The sequence below is a fragment of the Sylvia atricapilla genome, chromosome 22 (assembly GCF_009819655.1).
Source record: "Sylvia atricapilla isolate bSylAtr1 chromosome 22, bSylAtr1.pri, whole genome shotgun sequence".
Taxonomy (NCBI): domain Eukaryota; kingdom Metazoa; phylum Chordata; class Aves; order Passeriformes; family Sylviidae; genus Sylvia; species Sylvia atricapilla.
In genome coordinates this window covers 1,755,373-1,772,487 of record NC_089161.1, presented here as the reverse complement: position 1 = coordinate 1,772,487, position 17,115 = coordinate 1,755,373, and the positions used below count along the sequence as shown (strand labels likewise).

General features: G+C 51.0%; 2 protein-coding genes across 2 annotated transcripts in view; both read left to right on the top strand.

Moving 5' to 3' along the window:
- LOC136370620 (Golgi integral membrane protein 4-like) overlaps positions 1-9,642 on the top strand; it is a 28,176-nt gene extending 18,534 nt beyond the window's left edge. Inside the window, exons 8-14 of the mRNA XM_066334122.1 lie at positions 525-770; positions 2,040-2,197; positions 4,886-5,076; positions 5,865-5,932; positions 6,389-6,553; positions 7,784-7,855; positions 9,115-9,642. Of these exons, the coding sequence (XP_066190219.1) occupies positions 525-770; positions 2,040-2,197; positions 4,886-5,076; positions 5,865-5,932; positions 6,389-6,553; positions 7,784-7,855; positions 9,115-9,225 (1,011 nt within the window). The 3' untranslated portion in view covers positions 9,226-9,642. The remainder of the gene's footprint in view (positions 1-524; positions 771-2,039; positions 2,198-4,885; positions 5,077-5,864; positions 5,933-6,388; positions 6,554-7,783; positions 7,856-9,114) is intronic.
- A 5,465-nt stretch (positions 9,643-15,107) lies between these two features.
- Positions 15,108-16,573, top strand: FNDC10 (fibronectin type III domain containing 10). The gene has a single exon (XM_066334185.1). The coding sequence runs from the start codon at positions 15,108-15,110 to the stop codon at positions 15,780-15,782; it is 675 nt and encodes a 224-aa protein (XP_066190282.1). The 3' UTR covers positions 15,783-16,573.
- The last annotated feature ends 542 nt before the right edge of the window (positions 16,574-17,115 follow it).

Sequence of the window (17,115 nt, the reverse complement as noted above, 5' to 3'; positions counted from 1 at the left end):
TAGTATATATTGTATATTTATATTATATATTTATATTATATATTTATGTATTATATTATATACAATATATTAAAATATATTGTATATAATATAACATATATTGCATATGTTATATTGTATATATAATATATAATATGCTATATATAATATAACATATGACATTATCTGTAATATAACATATATAATGTTATGTAACACATAACATAAAACATATAACATAACCTATAACATATAACACATATAACACACATATATGTTATATATATAATATATAATATGCTATATATAATATAACATATGACATTATATGTAATATAACATATATAATGTTATAGAACACATAACAGAAAACATATAACATAACCTATAACATATAACGCATATAACATATATATGTTATATATATAATATATGACATATAACACATATATAATATCTATAATATACCATAGACCATCACATAATACAACACACTAAACCAACCGAGCCGACACATTGCTGCTGTCCTTTTCCCTGCCCCGCAGCTCTCCCAGGCCGGCCAGGAGCTCCGTGCCGCCGTGTCCCCAGCGCAGCCGGGCGCCCAGCAGGTGCCAGCCCAGGGCCCGTCGCTGCTGCCCGTCCCCAGGTCCCCGGCACAGGTGTCCCCCAGCCCGGCTGGCCCAGCCCGGGGGGCGCAGCGGCTGCCAGAGGCGGTGCCAGCGTGGCCACCGCGGGCTGGGGACGGTCACAGCGCCCGCTTCAGCCGCACCATGAACAGCCTGCCCAGCGCCGTACGTGTGCCGGGGCTCGGTGCGCCCGGGGCTCGGTGCGCCCGGGGCTCGGTGCGCCCGGGGCTCGGTGCGCCCGGGGCTCGGTGCGCCCGGGGCTGGGGGGCTGGGGGGTCTGTGGGGTGTGTGGGGTGTGTGGGGTTTGTGGGGTGTGTGGGGTGTGTGGGGTTTGTGGGGTTTGTGGGGTTTGTGGGATCTGTGGGGTTTGTAGGGTCTGTGGGGTCTGTGGGGTCTGTAGGTTTGTGGGGTTTAAGAGGCTGGGGGTCTGTGGGGCTATGGGGTCTGTGGGGTCTGTGGGATTTGTGGGGCTGTGGGCAATGCTGGCACCAGGGTTAGCTCACTGTGGGCTCTGTGGGGTTTTTGGGCAATGCTGGCACCAGGGTTAGCTCACTGTGGGCTCTGTGGGGTTTTTGGGCAGTGCTGGCACCAGGGTTAGCTCACTGTGGGGTTTTGGGCAGTGCTGGCACCAGGGTTAGCTCACTGTGGGGTTTGTGGGGTTTTTGGGCAGTGCTGGCACCAGGGTTAGCTCGCTGTGGGGTCTGTGGGGTTTTTGGGCAATGCTGGCACCAGGGTTAGCTCGCTGTGGGGTCTGTGGGGTCTGTGGGGCCAGGCTCAGGGCAGAGGTTCTCCTGCCAGTTCTGCAGAGTGACTCAGAGCAGCCCCTCCAGCCTCCGGGGTGACTGAGAGGGAGTCGTGGACAGCAAAGCCCTAAAAAAAGACACTAATTGCAGTGTGGCTGTGTGGAATTATACCTTCTCTGACCCAGAGATGGGGCAACTGAGAGGCATTTTGAAAACTTTTATTCCATTTTCAGACAATCCAGGTGATATAATTCACGCCATCACAATCAGACGCCAAATTATTTCCTAATTACAATCCATTAAAAGCTTTTCTTGGCCTATCAACCTTTACCACGCAATGCTTTTAATGCCTTAAAGCCAATCATCTGAATGACTGGACTTTAATTACAGTCACGTCAATGTGAGGGGGTTTTTGGTTTTCCTCTTTTATTTTTAGAGGCGGTTTTGTTGTTCCTCTTTTCTTGGAGATTCACCTACCCCAGACAAACGTGGGTCACGTAGGATCTGAATTATTCCTTTTTTTTTTTTTTTATTTTTTGGGCTGCATTAAAGGAGGAGTTTTCTACTGCAGGGCGGGCAGAGATTTTATCTGAAGCACTTCAGGATGTTTTTGCTCTTTGATCTGGGATAAACCTGTGCAGTTTTGGAGGTGTTTGAGGTGCCAGGTGCCCCACGTGTGTCTCCCCTGCAGGATGTGAAGATGATGATGCACATCCAGGTGCAAAGGCACGAGGAGAGCCAGGCTCCTGGGCTGTCCCTGGCTGAGCCAGGACAACCTTCTCCAGCAGAAAAAGCTCCAGGGCCAGGCAGCCTCCACTCAGCAGGGAACAGGCAGGTGCAAATGCAAAGGTTGGTGACACAAAACTCTTCTGCTCTCAGCGTTTGGGGTGAAGATGCCCAAAAGGAGCATTCCCAGGTCTCCCAATTCTTGGGTTTATTGTGGGTTTGCTGGAAAAATGGTTGGAGGAACAGCCTTTTTTTTTTTTTTTTTGGTGTGTTGGTGGAGTTCCTGGAGTCTGGGCAGGGCTCAGGATCCAGTGGATGCTGTACAGACATTTATTGTCTCAGCAGCGCTGGCAGGAGACTGCTCTGCTCTGCAAAAGGAAGAAAATGTCTCTTCTGTGGCTGCAATTCATCAGAGCCTGGCCAAAATCCAAAAAAACGAGCTCTGAAAATAGTGCTTCCTCTTTCAACTTATTTATCCCCTGAGTGTGTGCAGGTCGTGCCTGGTCGGTTTATTGGAGCAAACAGGATTTCATTTCTGTTTTATCTGTAGAGGAAACTTCTGGATTTCATTCTAGACTCAGCCTGTTCCTGCCCTTTCTTCTCTTCTATTTTTGGCTGTTCACTTAACCCGTGGCCTTCCCAGGGCAGAGACTTTGCTTATTTCTTTAAATGGCCACCCCAAAGTGCTGTGATAAATCACATCTGCAGGGACACAGCAGGAGCAGCTCAGGGGGTGTTGTGGTTGTGATGCCTTTTTGGGGCTACCTAAAACCAGACAAAATTAAGATGATAAAAAGCAGTTGCATTTATTGAATAAATTATATTTATTGAGGGGCCTTCAGGTGCATTTAGGGCAGGTGAAGCCCAACCCAAAAATGGGTCACGGGTTTTTACACTTTGATAAGTTTGGTCCGTTTGCAGATTGGGGTTAATTCTCCAATTAGAGCTTCAGCTAATGAAGGAATTCACCCCAAGTTTGCTGCCCCAAAACTCATTTTTATTTCCATTTCTCAGGGCCTGAGGCAGTGAGGTGTCCTTGATCCCCAGGCCTGGAGAGGAATTGTTGTGTCTGCCCAAAACGTGAACACAGCAGCTCACACTGCACATGGAGTTTAGAATTCTGCACTGAAGAATTACCAATTATTAAATTAATGATTAAATAAAGAGCAGGACTACAAATAGATGAAAAAATATAAAACCAAAATGTGAACGCAGCAGCTCACACTGCACATGGAGTTCAGAGTTCTGCACTAAAGACCTGCAGCATTACAAACACATGAAAAATAAAAAAGCTGAAACCCTCAGGCATCAGTTTGTTGCTGGTGTGCTGTGACTGAGGGCCTGATGGCACAACGACTTTTCCTCACCACGCAGAGCCCAGCCACCTTCCTGCCCCTACACCAGGCAGAAAATGCCAATATTGATTTATTTGGCCAGGGATTTTGGCGAGGGCAGGGATCCTGGGGTATCTGCTGTGCTCAGCTTTTCCTGGAGCTGTCACCAAGGAATTCCAGAGCAGCTGGAGGCTGCTGTTTACACGGGCTGAGATTGGTGATAAGGAGCACAGGACCCAACCCTGCCAGAGCCAAGAGCAACACGGGGCTGAGCAGAGCACAGAGGGGCCCCACATCCAGGAGCTGCTGCCCTCCGAGGCTCTGACCAGCACCTTCCAACCTGCATTTGGAGGATTTTATAAAAGGGAAATCTGAGCTGAGGGCTGGGTTGTGATTTTTCTCACTGAAGGGTTTGTGTGCTGGCTTAAAAAAATGCTAAAGTTAAGGCCACTTGTCCTTTCCAGCAATTAAAAACTGAAATGTCTTAAGCAGACTTTTAAATCTCATTGGTTTGTGTGCTGGCTTCAAGAGCTTATAAAGTTAAAGCCACTTGTCCTTTCCAGCTGTTAAAAACTGAAATGTCTTAAATAGATTTTTAAATCTCATTTGTTTTTGTGCTGGCCTCAATATCTTCTGAAGTTAAGGCCACTTGTGTTTTCCAGCAATTAAAAACTGAAATGTTTTAAGCAGAATTTTAAATCTCATTTCTTTGTCTGCTGGCTTCAAGATCTTCTAAAGTTAAAGCCACTTGTCCTTTCCAGCAATTAAAAACTGAAATGTCTTAAATAGATTTTTAAATCTCATTTGTTTTTGTGCTGGCCTCAACACCTTCTAAAGTTAAGGCCACTTGTCCTTTCCAGCAATTAAAAACTGAAATGTCTTAAATAGATTTTTAAATCTCGTGTAGAGGACAGGCTGGAGCAAGCAGTCAAATTCCTGCTTGGAATTTGCTGTAACTTACTGGGGTTAAAAGGTTTTGCTTCACTTATTTTTGAGTCCCTGTCACTGGGGTTTTATCCTTTCTTTGCTTCTGATGCTGCCCCTGACCAAGGCTATTGAGGTATTTGGGAAGCATTCATTTTAATTTAGTAGCATCTTCATTTTTCCATGAAGTTGGAGCAATGAAGAGGACTTGTGGCTTTGATATGTTTAAGCCCTTAGATGTGTGTGTTTGAGTAAGAACCTATTTAGAATTGCTATGTGCATGTCCCTGTCATGGGAATAACATTAATGGAGTTCTACAATACATTTTATTTACAAAGCAGACTTTATTTCGTGCTATGTGGCATATCAAATGTGCTTTTTCAAGCAGATATCACAGCAATTAATACAAGGTGCTAGTTTTGATTTAAAAAAAAAAATTAAATTAGGCCAAACTCCTGCACGTGCTGGAATATTTTTTTTTTCTCTTCTTGCCATTCTGAAATAGTTTTATGGAACATTTACTGAGGCCGGGGGGGGTTCTGTTTGCTTGCAGCTGGAAGGAGCTCGTCAGCAAGGTGAACGCCCAGATGGATGAGGAACAAGCCCGGGGGTACCCCCAGAACGTTCAGTTTGCCCCCAAGGCCGGGCAGAAGGGGCAGAGAGGCAGCCCCCAGCCCCCCAGCGCCAGGAGAGGGGCAGAGGCGGCAGAGAAGGACAGGGTGGATGAGGAGGAGCTGGAAATGGGTATGGAAATGGTTTCCTTTGGGGTGTTTCTCTGAGCACATTTACTGAGCTGCCCCAGGCAGGCTGAGATAAAACACCAAAGTGGTGGCAGTGGCTTAAAGGAGATGCCACTGACTGTCTCTGTCTCTGTCCCGTCCTGTCCCTTTCCCCTGTCCTGTCCCCTGTCCCTTTCCCCTGTACCTGTCCCGGTCCGTGTCCCTGTCCCTGTCCCTGTCCCTGTCCCTGTCCCTGTCCCTGTCCCTGTCCTGTCCCTGTCCCTGCCCTGTCCTATTCCTGTCTTGTCCCTGTCCTATTCCTGTCCTGTCCCTTTCCCTGTCCCTGTCCCCATCCCTGTCCCTTTCTCTATCCCTTTCCCCTGTCCCTGTCCTTTTTCTGTCCTGTCCCTGTCCCTGTCCTGTCCCTGTCCCTGTCCCTGTCCCTTTCCCCTGTCCCTGTCCCTTTCCCCTGTCCTGTCCCTTTCCCCTGTCCCTGTCCCTGCCCCTCTCCTGTCCCTATCCCTGTCCCTGTCCCTTTTCCCTGTCCCTGTCCCTTTCCCCTGTCCCTGTCCCTTTCCCCTGCCCCTGTCCTGTCCCTGTCCCTTTCCCCTGTCCCCATCCCTGTCCCTGTCCCTGTCCCTGTCCCTGTCCCTGTCCCGTCCCTGTCCCTGTCCCTGTCCCTGTCCCTGTCCCTGTCCCTTTCCCTTTCCCCTGTCCCTTTCCCCTGTCCCTGTCCTGTCCCCATCCCTGTCCCCATCCCTGTCCCCATCCCTGTCCCCATCCCTGTCCCCATCCCTGTCCCGTCCCTGGCAGATGCAGGAGTGATCGACAGGGAGGAGAACGTGCCCTCACAGAAAGAGGCTGTGGTCCAGGAGCCCCTGGTGAGTAACCCCAGCATCACAAACCCACTCCAAGGGTTGGAAGGGACCTTGAACCTCATCTCATCCCACCCCCAGCCACGGGCAGGGACACCTCCCACTATCCCAGGGTGCTCCAGGCCCTGTCCAGCCTGGCTGTGAAAAGTTGTCAGCTTTTCATCCCGCCACGTTTCACCTGCAGCTCTGCTCTGAATAAGAGCAGATGCAACTCTGGCTCAGAATAAGAGCCCAATAAGTCAATAATTACCCAGAGGTTTCTGCAATGTGCAGCTCCAACCTCCTCGGGTCTGGAGGGATAATAAAGACTGGTTTGGGGTTTTTTAGCAAATATTAACAGGCTTGGAGAAGTGCAACCAAGTGCTCCAGGCCCATGCTCCTGCTTGCTGGGGAAGGCATCTTTGTGCCTCCTGAGGGAAAATCCTGCCACTTACTCACTCACAAGAGGCTTTTCCTGTCCAGATGCCAGATGATGCTGCAGACCCTGCCCAGGACCCCAATAACCAAGGTGAGGATGAGTTTGAGGAGGCTGAGCTGGAGAGACCTGACTTCGAGGAGAAGGTGGGAGGCTCGGAGAAGTTTAAGGAGCCCAACGTTAAAGAAGAGTCCAAGGAGAAGCCACCAAAGGTGACTGACTGGGGACAACCAGCAGGGCCAGGGAGGGATCCTCAAGCTGGGGAAGGGTGGGCAGAGAGCTTCAGGACTGAAAGGGAAACATCAGGTTCCTGGATGGATTCATAGTCTCACTGCGAGGATGTGGCAGGCAGGAGAAAGCTCCTTGGCAGGTTGGTCAAAACCAACCTATTTTTTCTTCCACTGGTTGTAATGGAGTTTGAAATTTAATTTCATGGGACCTTCTGGCTCTTTGTTTTGATTTCTGCTTGTGTTTCTCACCAGTACAATCAGCTGGGCAAGTCCAGCTCTGGCACAGAGTGGAGCAGAATGAGCAAAGGTGCCAGAGTTTAGGAGATTATCTTTTATCTTTATCCAGAGCTTGCTCTGGCCTCATCCTCTCTGCTTTTTGAAGTCCCCCCTGGCACTTGCAACACCTTTTAGGGATGGAGAGATGTGGAATAAGGGATGGGCTCCCTCCCAGCTGTTCCTGCAGAGGGGCTGGGACTTTTCATGCACTTGGGAGCAGAAGCAGAGACAATAATCTGAGTCTGTGCTCAGGTTCTGCTCAGTGCAGCTCTGTCTGAGGCTCCTGGCAGCAGTGACATCACGGGAGAGCTCTGCCTCCTTGTTTGCCTCCTTGCAGATGGAATCTATTTACTTCACAAAGTGTTTCTTGCTGCCTGAAGCCAGGCTCTGCATCAGGGAAATGTTCATTTGTTTTGACATGCAGCTGAACGTTGCTTGTTTTAAAAATAGGAGTGTTTTATCTGTCAGGCTCTAAAATCATGATAAATAGTGGGATTAAGAAAGTAAAAAAGAAATCCAGGCCAATGAAATCAAATGGGAGAGATGCTGGCACCAGCAGAGCAACACCTCCTTGAGATTAGTGAAAATGTGGAAAGAATTAGTGACATAAATACCTGGCGTTCAGATCTGGCTGTGCTGTGCTCCCTCAAGCTCTACCCTAAATAACTCAGTTTTCCAGAGTCCTGGGGCTTGAGGCAACAGCCCTGCTGCAGGAGAGGCCTCCCTCTCCAAGTGGAAGGAGCTGCCAGCAGGTGGGAAAAGTGACTGGATGGAAACAAAACAAATGGAGTTTGTGTTGCCTGTTTGTCCCTCTGCTCCCTCTGACTCCTGACCCAGCCCTGACTTCAGTCCTGGGGCTGTGAGCCAGGGAGTTGTCCCTGGCAGCGAATGGAACAGGCTGGGGCACTCCCAACCGTGCCTGGCTGTGTTTTTCAGGATGCTGGCAGAGCTGCCAAGCCCAGGGAAGACCCACTGGAGGAATACCAGGAAGATCAGGAGCAAGAAATTGTACGACACCAAGGTTCTTCCTCTTTCCCTCTCTGGTGTGGTGTCACCTGGGCGTGTTGGCAGCTGGGGAGGACTCAGATTTTAGGGAGCCAGATGTGAGCAGGGGCTCCAGGTCTGCCTCTGCCTCCTCAGTGAGGTCTCCAGTGCTCCCTTTTCCAGGTGTTCAGAGCAGCCTTTGTCCTCCTGTCTGTCTGCTTCCACCTGCAGCAGCTGAGCTGGGGGATGCTTCCCAAAGAGCAACTGGGAGGGATCACAGGAGGGATCACAGGAGGAATTATAGGAGAAATTATAGGAGGAATTATAGGAGGAATCATAGGAGGAATCATTGGAGGAATCATAGGAGGAATCACAGGAGGGATCACAGGAGGAGTCACAGGAGGAATCATTGGAGGAATCACAGGAGGAATTATAGGAGGAATCACAGGAGGGATCATAGGAGGAATTAGAGGAGGAATTATAGGAGATATTACAGGAGGAATTAGAGGAGAAATTACAGGAGGAATCCCAGGAGGGATCCCAGGAGGAATCCCAGGAGGAATCTCAGAAGGAATCCCAGGCTGTGCCAGTGCAGCAAGGCCAGACCAATGTTTCTCAAGCATGATCTAAAGAGGATCACCCTGGTACCTTCTGGCTCCCTGAGATAGAAATGAATCCTCTTCCAGTCTCATTCATTCTCTCCCTGCCCTTTGTGAGTGGCTCCTGAGGGGTTTTTCCTGCAGTTTCCCCAGCTGAGGGTTTGGGCTGCCCACTGGGAATGAAGGGAGTGGGGAAATCAGGAGTTGGCAGAGCAGAGCTGGTGTCAGGTCTCCTTTCCCTGAGGGAATCCAGGCCTCTTGTAGGTGTCTGCAGTGGATGGTTGGAGCTGACATCATCCCTGGAGGCTGTGCTGGCTGCTGCATGTCCTGGGTGGGGTTTGTGACACAGTTTTAAATGTGGTGGGTGTAAAATACCTTTTGTATCTGCCCCTCACTCTGCTCCTCATGCAGAGGCAATGGGTTGAGATGTCAGAGTTGCATTGTGCTGCCAGAATATTAAACGTGCTTCAAACTCCTTGGCTGATGATGGCAACACCTCAGTGTCCTGCCAGTGGCACCTAAAGGTCCTGGGTTCTTGCCTGGTTTCCCAGGTTTCCAAAGCTGGGCTGGTTTGGTGGAGCAGTTCTTGGGGACAGTGTGACGTGCTGTGGTTTAGGGTCTCCTTTTCCAGCCTTTCCTTTTTGCTGATTTTTTTCCCTTCCTGCCTGTTCCCTGTGTCCTCAGGAGGATCATGGAGGGGAGGTGGATGACAACGATGACCTGGAGCTTGTCCAAGAGCAGAAAGACCGTGCAGGAATGCAGGGAGCTGGTGGCAAGAAGGATGACTACTTCTGAGAGCTGCTGAAGGAAAAAGGAGACACACCAGGAATGAGGGGATGGGAACTCCTCCTGGGAACTGGCTCCTCAATTAAACACTGCCCAGAACGAAGGCAGGAGGAGGGAAATCTCTGCAGGCCCTTGCAGGGGGGTTGCAGACCAGAATTCCATCTCTGTGTGGGGCCACTGCTGCCTCCCCAGGCGAGTGGGAGATCTCTCAGGCTGGGAATGATCTGATCCTGCTGCTTTCCTTAGAAGCACTTTTGGATTTCCCGTGTTCTTCACCCTCTCGTTTTTCACATCCCCTTCTGGAGAGGGGTTTTTAGGTTGGTTTTGGGGGGTGTTTTTTAACCCCCTGGGCAGAGGACGGGTGCCTGAGCTGCTCCCTGCAATCACTGGACTGATCTCTAATACAAAGGAATCTGTCTTCATAAATTATTTTGCTCAGTAGTGTTTCTTTAGCACAGCCTTCGCTCCTCTCTGAGTAGAGTGGGGAGGGAATCAGAGGAAATTTCCTGCTCTTTGTCTGGAGCTGCACCAACCACAGCCAGTGGCGTGTGTGTGTGTGTGGATGTGAACACCTGCACTCCATTCCTGGTTCAGAGACCCTTCCAGAGGCTTGGAGCAGATCCTTGCAGAGCTCTCCTTGCCTTGCCTTTGAGCTGTGACAGTCCTGCTGGGCTCAGAGTGTCCCCAAGGAATGCTGTGCATCCAGGTGAGGGCTGGCCTGAGCTCAGAGAGGCTCTGTCCCCATGGGGACAGGGACAGCCACACCAAGAAATGGGGAAAAAAAGGAATATTTGCAGCTCAATTAATGCAGTTCCAACCTGTTTGGCTTATTTCCAGTCTCCCAACATCTGACAGGGAGCTAAGGTGAATTTTGCTTTTTCTAGACAGGTTTTAATCAGCAAGCTGGGTATTGTTGATGCAGTAGATTGAATCCTGTGGTACTCCAAAAAAAAAATCTTACCTGACCTCAGGGACAAAGAAGGAACAAAGAAAGAAGCTGGAGTTTAAAATGAAAGGAGAATGGGCTTAATCATGAGATCTCCAAGCCCAGAACCTGTTTTAAGCTGTCCCATTCCCTGCCCTGTGCCTGAGCTGTTCTCCTGCTTCCTCATCACCACGTTGGAAATCCCAAACCCTGGGACCTCAGTCATCAAAAGCAGCTTGTGGCTGAATGTCATCACCTGGAAAGAAAAAAAAAAACAATAAATCCGAGGATCTTTGTTCTCCATTTGAATTAGCTGAGCTCTTTTAAATCCCTTGTTTGTGGCATATTTTGCAAGCACTTTCAGACACTGGGGAAAACAATGTTTATTTCCCAACGAGCTCAGCCTTTTTTCATTCTGACAGCATTGATTAGTTTTTTTTTTTTCTTCCGCTGGTTGTAATGGAGCTTGAAATTTCCATTTCATAGGACTTTTTTGGTTCTTTGTTTTGATTCTGCTGGCGTTTCTTACCAGCACAATCAGCTGGGTGAGCCCAGCTCTGGCGTAGAGCGGAGCAGAATAAGGAAAGAGACAATTTTAGGAAATTATCTTTTAGCCAAGTGCCAAAGCTGCTGGTGGAGTCCAGTAAGGAGCTCACTACACAACTCTGGTGGGGTTTAAGCTATCCAAAACGCCCTGAGATGGTTAAAGCTGCGTTGGTGCTTTCTCTTGCCAGCCCTGCTGTGCTGCGAGGCTGCTCCTCTGTGAAGAGCACGCTGACAGCAGATCAGCTGAGGCTGCAGAGCTGCTGCTCTCAGAGCATCCTGATCCAAGCTGCCTCCCGTTCCCAGGTCAGAGCAGCACCCCTGAGCACCCAGCCCACGGCCCCAGTGCCAAAATTCCATGTCCCAGCCGTGTTCAGCCCAGCTCTCCCTCAGCCTGGCACAGTCAGGTTCAGCCCTCACTGGAAGTGAATCAAGCTCTGCAAATAGAAGCCCAGTGGGGGTGAGTGAGGCTGCTCACTGATTCAGGCTGCAGGATAATCGAAATCAAGAGGCAGATTCTCAGCCTTTGCATGTCTAGGGTGAGTAATCCTCAAAGTTATGACTTGGAGGGAACTGAAGCAACTCAGGCCTGAATGCAAAGCTCCCAGCTTGGAGGATGCTTTAGGAACCATATGTCATGTGCTGCCCTCAGCTGAGAGCAAACGTCTCTGCCCTGGGGATTGTCTGCCCTGGTCGTATCTGAGACTAAAATTAGCAGAGTGTTGCATAAATTGTGAGCTGTAGGTTGTCAGTGCTTCATTGCCTGGCCCACAGCAAGATTTAATACGTGTTCACTGTTTCCTGTAAGAAGAGACAATAAACCCAGCGGAGGAGAAGCAGAAAAGCCAAAAGCCTGCGGTGCTGGGTCTGTCTGGAGGGCTGGAAAGCAATCCGAGATGCTGCTGGGTTTGAGATGCTGCTGGGGCCTCACAGCTCAGAGCAGATCACAGGGTTTGGCCTCAACAGCAGGTGCCATGAAAAGGCCAGGCTGGGTTTTGGCGCTCAGAACAAGGGCTCAGGAAAGAGATGGATTGCTGAGAGAATAAACCATGAGACAAAAGACTGACAGGAAGCCAGCACGGGCAGGCTGACCAAGCCAAGGCATGTGAGTCTGCTGGGCTCTGGCAGGAATAATTTGGGGTTTTGCTCAGACAACAGTGCAAGACCAAAAATAGTGCAGAAGGTGGAGTTAACTTGCAGTGTTATAATTTTTTTTTTTTTATGGGTTCAAGGCCTTCACTGCTGTGCCAACCATTTCCCCTCGCTGCAGCACACTCCAGAGCCTTGGAGCTCCCACCACAAGTCAGAGTTGTTAATCACAAGCAGCCACAGAGGTTGGTGCCAGATCTCTTCCCTGGACATGGAAATGATGACAGCTCTGGAGAACAATCTGCTCTTCATCACCGTTAGGAGAAGGACACAGAGTGTGAAGGAGGAAAATCTTGCTCGGTTTGGCTGCAGCCTCTTCCTGAACATGCTCCCATTTCTCAGGAAGTACAGTCAGATCTCCAGTTTTTGCATCCTGGCTGGAACTCCACAGAAAAATTTCCCAAGAAGTGCCTTCAGCAGCACAGCACCTCTTCCTGCTCCAGTATCTGAGTGTTTTCAAGCCATAACTGCACCTTCAGTTTTCCTTTTCTATTCTGATCCCGTTTATTAATTGATTCCCATTGATCCCTTTTGGTATCAAAAGAGATTTCTGGCAACTTTCCATAGGCCAGCAGACACCCCCATTAAATCTGGGGAAAAACTAGATGTGGAAATGGCTGGCAATGCTGGATATTGGTAAATCCAAGATTTCCTTAGGAGCCATACACTTGAAAAATCCAGTCTTTCCAACAGGAAAAGGTGTCCTGGTGTCAGACCATTCATGTTCAGTGCATCAAGAAGCAAAATTGTTTAAACAAATTCCACCCTGCTGCGAATTACACTTTGGGTATATGCAAGCATCACCTTCCAGGGATGATTTGGGTTTGGTTTTGTTCAGACTATGAAATAAAAAAACGGCCTCAGGATCTTATTCTTGTTGTATTTTCAACTTGCAGAATTCCGATTTTGTTTTTAAAGAAAACACACACAGTGAACTGCAGCGTGTTTCTAAATAGGTAACACAGTGAAGAACTACAGCGCATTTCTGAGGGTTTTAAACAAAAGAAAATGGTAATTATTCTATTTTACAAGTTAAATATAGACAAGTGCTTATGTTTTGCTACAAAATCTGGAACACAACTCTTTGAGAAACCTGATCAAAACAAACAAAAAGAAACGTTGCTTTTCCCCCCCCCCCTGCTCCTCAGAAAAGAAAAGGACTTAAAGCAACTTTTACCAATTTAACAGCTCGAAGCACCTCCAAACGCTGTTTAAGCCTGTATTTTTATTATTATTTCATTGAGCTCTTTTCTTTCCACATTTAGACAGGTCAATACTCTCGTGCACCTCTCTCAAGGTCGTTCAGAGAACATAAAGGACGGTGTGATGGAGCACTGCTGTCTCCTCCTGTGCTGCAGAATCAGCTGCTGGCTCCGGATCCAGGGATGGATGGAGGGATGCTCCTGCTGCAGAGGGAGGAAATGGCATTTGGGGGAAAGCAGGAAGAGGAATAGCCTTGTTCCTCCTGTCTCAGGGTGTGCACTAAGACCCAGAGTTATCCCCGCTCTCAGCTGACCTCCTGGGAGGGTCCCGTGTCTTTATTACATCCTCGCCGAGTTGATTTAAATTCCCAAAGCCAAGAGGTTAAAGCAGCCTGGGTGTGCGGTTATCGCCTTTTCAAAAAATGAAATAAAATCCGTGTGAGCTCCGTTTCTCCCAACGAGGTTGGCATCAGCTGGAGAGGAGCTCTGTCACCTTCCCCAGCCCTGCCATGGACTGCAGCCCTGCTGGTGTCAGCCCCCGGGACCGAGGCACCTCCACGGGCACATTTCTGGGGGGTTTTAACCATGAGAGTTGCTGTATTTTTACAGGTTTAATATAGACAAAATGCTTATGTTCTGCTATAAAAATTAAAACGTGATCCTGTGTAAAACCAGATCAAAAAACATGGACGAATTTAAAAAAAAAAAAAAATTGTTTGGTGTGGAATGAAGTCTGTAATTCGACCAAGACAGGGCTGAGCAGCACCCCAAGCCCTGGGGGACATGACCCCGGTGGGCACTGCAGAGCCCGAGAGGGGGACAGCGGGGGCTGCACATCCCCTGTGCTGACCCTTGGGGGGTCTGAGCATCCCTGTGTCAACCATTTTGGGGTCTGAGCATCCCTGTACCAACCTTCGTGGGGTCCCAGCATCCCTGTACCAACCTTCGTGGGGTCTGAGCATCCCTTTATCAACTCCTGGGGGTTCTGAGCATCCCTGTACCAACCCCTGCGGGGTCTGAGCATCCCTGTACCAACCTTCGTGGGGTCAGAGCATCCCTGTAGCAACCCCTGTGGGGTCTCAGCACCTCCCGTGCCGGCCTTTGCAGGGTCTCAGCACCCCCTGTGCCGGTTTTGCGGGGTCTCAACCCCCCCCCCCCCCCCCAGTACCCGCCCCCGCGGGCTCAGCATCCCCTGTGCCGTCTTTACGAGGTCTCAGCATCCCCTTGTGCCGACCCTTTTGGGGTCTCAGCATCCCCCGTGCCGCCCCCGCGGGCTCTCAGCGCCCCTTTGTACCGACCCTTTTGGGGTCTCAATCCCCCCGTGTCGCCTTTGCGGGGTCTCAGCATCCCCTTGTGCCGACCCTTTTGGGGTCTCAGCGCCCCTTTATGCTGACCTTTTTGGGGTCTCAGCATGTCCCGTGCCACCTTTGCGGGGTCTCAGCGCCCCTTTGTACCGACCCTTTTGGGGTCTCGATCCCCCCGTACCCGCCCCCGCGGGCTCTCAGCCTCCCCTTGTGCTGACCCTTTTGGGCTCTCAGCATCCCCTTATGCTGACCCTTTTGGGGTCTCAGCATCCCCTTATGCTGACCCTTTCGGGGTCTCAGCATCCCCTTGTGCTGACCCTTTTGGGCTCTCAGCATCCCCTTGTGCTGACCCTTTAGGGGTCTCAGCATCCCCCGTGCCGCCCCCGCAGGCTCTCAGCATCCCCTTGTGCTGACCCTTTTGGGGTCTCAGCCTCCCCTTGTGCTGACCCTTTAGGGGTCTCAGCATCCCCTTGTGCTGACCCTTTAGGGGTCTCAATCCCCCCCGTGCCCCCTTTGCGGGCTCTCAGCGCCCCTTTGCGATGACCCTTTCGGGGTCCCGCTCCCCCCGTACCCGCCCCCGCGGGCTCTCCGCGCTCCGTTCTCCTGTCGCAGCCCCGAGAGCCGCGGCCGGGCGGCCACCAGCGGCCGCAGCGGGCGGGTGCTCCGCAGCCCGGCGAGAGTTAACGGCGGCACCGCCTCTCCATCGGCGGCCCCGCGGCGGCTGCGGAGCCCCGCGCTCGCCCCGCGCTCCGCCGGCCTCCATGCGGCATGCCCGGCACGCCCAGCCTGCTGCCTCCTCTGCTCGCCTTGCTTTGCCTCGGCGCCGCCGACCCCAACCCCGAGCCCGACCGCGACCCCGACGAGCCCTGGTGCCCCTACAAGGTGGGCGGCGATGGCGCGGAGGCGCGGCTGTGCTTCCGCCCGCCGGCCCGCGGCTTCCAGTGCTCGGCGCGGGGCTGCCGCTCGCACCGCTCCGCGGGCGGCGCGCTGGTGGCCAACGTGCTGCGGAACGGCAGCGTGCTGCTGCAGTGGGGGCTGCGGCACTGGGGGCCGCCGCCTCCGCGCCCTTCCGCCGCTTTGCGCGGCTTCGCGCTCAACTGCTCGTGGGACGGCACCTACACGCGTTTCCCCTGCGACAGCGTGGAGCTGGGAGCCGCGTGTCGCGACTACCTGCTGGCCGAGGCGCACGGCAGCGTGCGGTACCGCCTGTGCCTGCAGCCGCGCTACGCCCCGCCGCGCCCCGCGCCGCCCGCGCAGTGCGTGGAGTTCCGCGTGGAGCCCGCGGCCATGCGCGACATCGTCGTGGCCATGACGGCCGTGGGGGGATCCATCTGCGTGATGCTCGTCTTCATCTGCCTGCTCGTGGCTTACATCACCGAGAACCTCATGAGCCCCCGGGGCGGAGGACACGCGGCAGCGGGCGCCGCTCCGCGCCGCGCGTAGTGCGGGAGGGGATGGGGATGGTGATGATGGTGGTGATGGTGATGATGGTGATGGTGATGATGGTGATGATGCGCCGAGGAGCGCGGGGCTGGAGCCGGGCAGCTCCCGCAGGTGTCGTTCCAGCGCTTTCCAGCGAGGGAAGAGGTTTACCAGACTCTTGTTGTGGCAGCGTCGCGTTCGCCGTGCCCGAATTTCCAGGATGCGCGTTTCCAGCGGAGTTGGGAGATCTTGCTCCTGAGGTGGCTGCTCAGCCAGAGCCGCTCGTGGTGACCGAACTGGTGGCATCTCAGCGGATCAAAAAACAGTGGCAGAGGCCCACAAGTGCCAGAAATTGTCTGTTTCTAAGGGCAAGCGGCAGATCCTACCGAGGGCCTGTTTGAAAAGACTCTCCAGAACATCCTTATCTTAAGCCTAAAACCTCTTGGTCTTAGACCCGTGCTTGATTTTTTTTTTTTTTTCCCTGTGGACTAAAGCCGTTGCAAGTTCAGGAGAACTGACTGGTGGAACCACAAACCCCATAGCTAAGTGTGTGTTTGGTCCAAAGCCCACTTAATCTCGTGTTTTAGGTGGGGTTTGTATCATCCCTTACGCTGGTCACTGATTTTGGGCGCCTAGACTGGCCACTGTCCAAAAACAAAGGGGGTTTTCTGGTCGAGGGTTTTCTGGTCAGCCCCAGCGACCATCAACATCCAACACCTGCTTTTCTCCCATCAGAACTGTGTCATAGTTTCACAAAGAGTGAAGGTAGAGGGATGAACTGGGTAAGAAAACTCCCATTTGGTCGAGCAAGTAGGAACCAACCTTTAATTATAAGATATAAGCGAGCACCCTCCCTTGGCCCTGAAATCCCCTCCTTTAGCAATGCAGCTGCACTAAGGTAGAAGCTTCTTGACCACAGAACTCACTGATGTTGTAGCCGAGTGTTTTTGAGCGTAGGAACACTCCCCCTTAACTCCTCACTTGATGCTGTAGTAAAGTAAGGTTTTAGCCATACTCTAGTACTGATTCTATTGTGCCTTAGTGCTGAGAATTTGTCCCATTTCTATTGGTGTTCCCCCTAGTCCTCGTAGGTTAAGCGTTATCTCCCTCGTGGTCTTGTCTCTGGAATTAGTGGAATTGTTGGTTTGTCTGATTGTTTTCTTTAAAAAAAAAAAAAAAAAAAGAAAAACCAACTTGGGCTGATGATCATTACTTGAAATTTAATCTATACAAAGTAGTTACCTTCAGAGAGGTATTTAGTGAGGTAGTTTTTAGTACGTGTTGTTTGTATGTAGTTGACTGCTGTAACACACAAAAAAATTAATTTATTATCACTTAGGAACTGTGCACCTAA

What these genes read in the sequence shown, in the direction of transcription:
- FNDC10 (XM_066334185.1), top strand. Translation starts at nt 15,108, where the DNA reads ATGCCCGGCACGCCCAGCCTGCTGCCTCCTCTGCTCGCCTTGCTTTGC.